Source organism: Dendrobates tinctorius, unplaced genomic scaffold (assembly GCF_039654945.1).
Source record: "Dendrobates tinctorius isolate UK_male_01 unplaced genomic scaffold, ASM3965494v1 ptg000045l, whole genome shotgun sequence".
NCBI lineage: Eukaryota > Metazoa > Chordata > Amphibia > Anura > Dendrobatidae > Dendrobates > Dendrobates tinctorius.
The window spans coordinates 6,860,496-6,867,595 of NW_027361713.1; the positions used below are offsets into that span (position 1 = coordinate 6,860,496).

Consider the following 7,100-nt stretch of genomic DNA (forward strand, 5'->3'; position numbering starts at 1 on the left):
GGGGCATATTACTACAAGAAGGTGATAATGATGGGGCATATTACTAAAAGAAGGGGATAATGATGGGGCATATTACTAAAAGAAAGGGATAATTATGTGGCTCATATACTGCAATATAAAGGGGTACAATGAGAAATACTATGGCCATGAGGCTGGAGTACAAGCGCCAGCTCATATACTATATATATATATGGTATATGCTGATAATTATGTGGCTCATATACGTGGGACTGTATGTATGACTTTACATGGGACTGTGTATATATATATATATGGGAATACATGGGACTGTATGTATGAGGTTACATGGGATTGTATATATGAGGGGGTTATCCTTTTTTATTTGACTTTTTTAAAATAAATAATTTATTGAAAGGACCTCTGCCAGGCATATTTCACTCTTGAGGGCTTAAAAAGCAGCTCTTGTGGTGATAAGAAGCTGATTTAAAACCCCCAAGAGTGAACTCCGTGAGAGCTGTATGTGTGGAATAATAAATGATATTTTGCCGGTCTTCAGCAGTCATGTCCTGCTTGAATTGACTCTAGTGGCGTAGCTCGTAGCACTTTGCAGCCGGCTCTATTCTACTTATAGAGAAAGCTGAGTGCTACGTCACTAGTGTCAATTCAAGCAGGAAATGCAGACCGTAGTAATATAAGTCATTATTACACACATACAGCTCTCACGAAGTTCACTCTTGGGGGTTTTAAATCGGCTTCTTATCACCACAAGAGCTGCTTTTTAAGCCCTCAAGAGTGAAATATGCCTGGCAGAGGTCCTTTAAGACTTAAAGTTTAAGTGTGGCAGATAATGTAATACTCTTCTATTTTAGTGTGTGGCTGCGCACACTATCTCAGCAGTGATGGAGAAGTATTTGAGAATGGAAAAGGCAAATGCCGAACAGGACCCTGGACACAATTCTAACCCAGATGAAGGCCCTAGTATGAGAGGTCGACAAAAGAAAAAAGACAAGACAGTGAGCTCAAGGCAATACAGTGAAAGCTATCTTTCATTTGGATTTACTTCCGCTGGGGATGCGACAGCACCAACACCACTGTGCTTGGTGTGTGGTGAGAAGCTTTCCAATAGCACCATGGTGCCAAGCAAGCTTAAACGCCATCTCCAAACGAAACACCCTTCCGTTCAAAACAAGCCGATGGAGTATTTTGTACGCTTACGTACAAACAATGAGAAAGGGGCAACTTTTTTGAGAAAAAGCACAAAGGTAAATGAGAGAGCCCTCAAAGCTAGCTACCTTGTTGCTGAACTCATAGCTAAATCAAAAAAGTCCCACACTGTGGCAGAAACATTAATACTGCCAGCTTGTAAAGCTATTGTAAATGAGATGCTTGGCCCTGACGCAGCCAAAGAGATAGCTAAAGTGCCTCTCTCTGATAACACAATTGCCAGACGGATTGATGACATGTCTGCGGACATTGAAACTGTTGTTTTGGAAAAGGTGCGCATCAGTAAGAAATTTGCCTTGCAACTTGATGAGTCGACGGATATCAGTGGACATTGTCAGCTGTTGGCCAATGTGCGTTTTGTGGATGGAGAAGCCATTAGAGAAAACTTCCTATTTTGCAAGGCACTGCCAGAAAAATCAACAGGAGAGGTAATATTCCAGGTCACATCGGAATATCGTGATAAAAGTGGGCTTACATGGGAAAACTGCACAGGTGTCTGCACTGATGGAGCCACAGCCATGGTCGGGCGCATCAAAAGCTTTGTAAGTAGGGTTAAAGAAAGAAACCCAGATGTTCTTTTTACCCACTGTTTCTTGCACCGTGAGGCCCTCGTTGCAAAGACCTTACCAGCAGATCTAGCTCCTGTGTTGGATGATGTTGTGCGCATAGTGAACTTTGTGAAGACGCGACCTTTGAGATGTCGCTTATTTGCGTCTTTGTGTACAGAAATGGGAGCGGAACATAAAATCTTATTGCTCCACACGGAGGTCAGGTGGCTGTCACGCGGCAAAGTGCTGGCCCGTGTGTATGAGTTGCGAGAGGAACTTAAAATATTTCTGACAAACGAGAGGTCCGATTATTCAAAGCTGCTTGCAAGTGATGAGTGGTGTGCAAAGCTGGCATACCTGGCTGATATATTTCAATATCTGAATGAACTAAACACACGGATGCAAGGCCGAAATGAAAACCTGCTTACAAGCACTGATAAAATGAACGGATTCCGTTTAAAGGTGCAGCTCTGGCAGCAACATGTGCAGGGTGGCAACCTTCAGATGTTCCCGCTCACCGAGAAACTGCATGATGACAACACTGCTGCAATGTGCGAGGTGATTGGCAGACATTTGAAAACTCTTGAGGAGAAGTTATCGTTTTATTTCTCTTCAACCTTCACAGAATGCCTTGACTGGGTTAGGGACCCATACAGCTCATTATCCGTTGCTGGAAAGGACATGACTTTAAAGGAGCAAGAGGAACTCATTGAACTGAAGCAAGACCGCGGTTTAAAGCTAAAGTTTGCTGATCTTCCTTTGCACAGTTTTTGGTTATCTGTTGCCAAGGAGTTCCCCATTCTGGCCAACAAAGCTATTTTGACATTGCTCCCATTTTCGACCACATATCTATGTGAGCTGGGCTTCTCAAGCTTGACTGCGATAAAAACTAAAAACAGGGAGAGACTGAGAACTGTTGAGGAAGAGCTTCGTGTGTGTCTTTCCACCATTCCTGCCAGGATATCCCTTTTGTGTTTATCGAAACAGGCCCAGGTTTCACACTGAGTGAGTAAAAATACATTTAGAATCTATATTATTAACTATATGTATAATATGTACTGTTTTAGTGTCATTTTGTGCCATTTTGGTTGGTGGTGTGCCCCGGGATTTTTTACGTATAAAAAGTGTGCCGCGGCTCAAAAAAGGTTGAAAATCACTGCTATACAAATAGACGGAGAGTGACAATTTTCCATGCACACACCATATAGCGGTGTACGCTCCTCACACACTACCATGTACCGCCTGGTATCACGGACAAATAGAAGCTATCTGTGTGTTACTCTGGAAAAAAAGCTGAGGAGTTTTTCCATTTTTCCAGACCTACACCTTAGAGTGCTGTCCGCTTTTCAAACAGTTTCGTATATCTGCTGTTTGACTACGGTGAAAACTAGACAAAGACAGCGTGTGTCAGTCCCTATACAAATAGACGGAGATTGACAATTTTCCATACAGACACCGTATAGCGGTGTACTATCCTCACACACTACCGTGTACTGCCTTGTATCACGGACAAATAGAAGCTATCTGTGTGTGACTCTGGAAAAAAAAGGTGTTTTTTCGTTTTTCCAGACCTACACCTTAGAGTGAGTGCTGTCCGCTTTTCAAAACAGTTTCGTATATCTGCTGCTTGATGATGGTCAAAACTAGACAGAGACAGCGTGTGTGAGTCCCTATACAAATAGACGGAGATTGACAATTTTCCATACACACACCGTATAACGGTGTACGCTCCTCACACACTACCGTGTACCACCTTGTATCACGGACAATAGTAGCTATCTGTGTGTGACTCTGGAAAAAAAACGTTGAGGCGTTTTTCCGTTTTTCCAGACCTACACCTTAGAGTGAGTGCTGTCCGCTTTTCAAACAATTTTGTATATCTGCTGTTTGATAACGGTCAAAACTAGACAGAGACAGCGTGTGTCAGTCCCTATACAAATAGACGGAGATTGACAATTTTCCATACACACACCATATAGCGGTGTACGCTTCTCACACACTACCGTGTACTGTCTGGTATCACGGACAAATAGAAGCTATCTGTGAGTGACTCTGGAAAAAAAAGACGAGGAGTTTTTCCGTTTTTCCAGACCTACACCTTAGAGTGAGTGCTGTGCGCTTTTCAAACAGTTTCGTATATCTGCTGTTTGATAATGGTCAAAACTAGACAGAGACAGCGTGTGTCAGTCCCTATACAAATAGACGGAGATTAACAATTTTCAATACACACACCGTATAGAGCTGTCTGATTCTCAAACAGTATTGTATATCTGCCATTCGCATTACAGTCACATCTATACAGAGTCAGCGTGTGTGTGTGTGTGACACTCCGTAAATACATATACAGAGATTGCTAGTTATGCCAAAAACGTAAACAGCTGTACACTTCTGATACAGTTCTGTATATCTGCTTGTTGGATTACGGTCCAATACATACTGTGAGAGCATCTGTGACTAACAAAATATATATGTAGATTTAATTTTTTTAATATATCTTACACAGCTGGACGCTCTTCATACAGTACCATCTCTCTGCTGGTATTTTTCGTACATTTTCCCAAACATGAGGAATTATGGTGGAAGGGTCCACGGACGTGGGCAGGGGGGCGCAGCTGGTACTGATGGTGGTGGTGCATCGGCTGGTTCTGGCAAAAGCACAATAGCAGCTAAGAGAGGAGGTGTTGAGCCTGCGTCATCCTCTGGCCCAAGAAGGCCTGTAAGGTTGCCTTTTCTTGGAGTAGGAAAACCGCTTTTAAAGCCAGAGCATCAGGAACAGGTTTTGGCGTACATTGCCGAAACAGCCTCCAGTTCTATTGCCTCCTCTTCTGAACGTTCGAAACCTGCAAGCACGGAGTCGTCAGTGCAGGGTTCTGGTCAGGAAAAACAGCTTTCCTTGTGTCCTTCACCCCCATCAAAAATTAAGGATGCAGTAGCCCACACTTCAAATTACTCTATGGAGCTCTTTTCACATACCATGCCTGGGTTATCCAGTCAAATCCAGAATTCCCCAGTCCAAGATGAATCTGACATGGAGTGCACTGATGCACAGCCACTGCTAGATGATTCTGCTGGTAAATCGACCCAGAGCACTACATTGCCCTCGCAGTCTATTGAGCCAGAATCTGACCCTGATGAAACTCAGGTGCCCCTTTCCGCATACTATACCACCTTACATGGTGATATGGATGAAGGTAAAGAGGAAGGTGCACATGTCTTTGAAGAGGAGGTGATAGATGACCCAGTTCTTGACCCGGATTGGCATCCATTGGAGGAGGAGGGTGGCGCTAGCAATAGTTCAGATAAGGAGAAGGATCCGCAGCAGGCATTGACATCGCAGCAGCGGTTATCTGGCAGGCCCGTTGCTGTCCAAAAACGTGGACCAAAATCTAAAAGATTTGCAGGACAGCTTGGCCAGATGGTCAACTTATCACAGCGTGCAAGGCCAGAAAATGTATACCATAATAAGAAGAGTGCAATGTGGCACTTCTTTATCCAAAATCCTACGGATGAGGCAAAGGTTACCTGTAAGAAATGCGGAACGACCTTTAGCCGAGGTGAGCAACTCAGAAATTTGAATACCAGCTGCATGCTTAGACATTTAATCAACATGCACTTGCAAGCGTGGACGGACTGCAAAACCTCAGGTAGCACGTGTGCACCTGCTCCAACTGAAAGTAGCCAGTAATGCTCCATCGCTTCCCCCACGGTAAGACCACCGCCACCGTTAAGCACACCACCAGCACAAAATGTGGAGGTGTTGTCGCAAGGCCAAAGCACTCAGGGAATCACAATGGTTTTGCAACACAACACTGAATCTAGGCCATCACCACCAATACCATCACCAACCCCCTCTCACTCCGTCCGGTCCACCGCTACTTCCCCCATATGCAGCTCTCCAGTCCAGCTCACCCTACCAGACACTCTGAGTAGGACAAGAAAGTTCTCATCCTCTCATCCGCGTACACTTTGTTTGAATGCCTACATTGCCAATCTAATCTTATTTAAGATGATGCCCTACCGTTTGGTTGAAAGCGAAGCTTTCTGCGAACTCATGGCCTACGCTGTCCCACGCTATGACCTACCCAGTCGGCACTTCTTTTCTTGAAAAGCCATCCCTGCCCTCCACCGGCATGTGAAAGACCGCATTGTCCATGCACTAAAACAGTCAGTGATTGGAAAGGTGCACCTCACAACAGATGCATGGACCAGTAGGCATGGCCTGGGCCGTTACATGTCCATCACTGCGCACTGGGTTAATGTGATGGATGCAGGCTCCACTGGGGACAGCGGTGATAGAACAGTGCTGCCTAGCCCACGGTATAGGAAACAATTGGCTGTAGGCTTTCGATCCTCCTCTATCAGCGAAAGCTCGTCCACAGAGCGCAGTTGCACGAGCACTCCATCCACAGCTGCCAGTGTTGTACATGAGGTGTCTCACTATGGAACAGCTAGTGGTAAGCATCAGCAGGCTGTGTTAAAGATGGTGTCTTTGGGCGACAACAGAAACACCGCGGAGGTACTTGCTGACTACTTGCAGCGACAAACAGAGTCATGGCTGGGCAGACTACATCTTGAGGCAGGCAAGGTAGTCAGTGATAACGGCCGTAATTTTGTGGCAGCCATAGCCCTTGCAAAACTCACACACATACCTTGCCTGGCTCACACTTTGAACCTGGTGGTGCAGTGCTTCCTTAATAATTATCCAGAGTTAACATCCCTGCTCCATAAGGTGCGAAGACTATGCTTGCACATCCGTCGCTCGGCCGTACACTCCAGTCGTATGCAGAAGCTGCAGCGATTGCTCCACCTCCCCAAGCACCGCCTAATCATAGACGTTACAACAAGGTGGAACTCCACCCTGCACATGGTTGAGAGGCAGTGGGAACAGAGGCAGGCTGTAATGCATTTGTGGGAGGATACACGGGCAGGCAGTTTGCGGGAAGACATGGAATTATCAGGTGTGCAGTGGTCAAAGCTGAAAGACCTCTGTAAAGTCCTTCAGTGTTTTGAGGAATGCACACGGCTGGTAAGCGCAGACGACGCCATCATAAGCATGAGCATCCCACTTATGCGTCTGCTCGTGCAAAGTTTGATGCACATTAAGGATCAGGCGTCTGCAGAGGAGGAGGAGGGAAGCCTTGATGACAGTCAGCCATTGTCTGGTCAGGGAACTGTCCTGGACGAGGTGGAGAAAGAAGAGGAAGAGGAGAATGATGAGGGGGATGATTATTTTGGGCAGAAGAATGCTTCTCTGGGAGCAAGAGAAAATGTTGGCGTTCCAAGGTCAGGTACAGTGTTTGTGCGTGACTGTAGGGATGTGGATTTGCCAGGAAGTGCACCTCCACCCACCACTGGCAGTGCATGATT

At 45.5% G+C, this 7,100-nt stretch overlaps 1 protein-coding gene across 1 annotated transcript; it reads left to right on the forward strand.

The window, feature by feature from the left end:
• The first annotated feature begins 860 nt into the window (after positions 1-860).
• LOC141089322 (zinc finger BED domain-containing protein 5-like) lies at positions 861-2,738 on the forward strand. Its single transcript, XM_073575644.1, has one exon. The coding sequence runs from the start codon at positions 861-863 to the stop codon at positions 2,736-2,738; it is 1,878 nt and encodes a 625-aa protein (XP_073431745.1).
• The last annotated feature ends 4,362 nt before the right edge of the window (positions 2,739-7,100 follow it).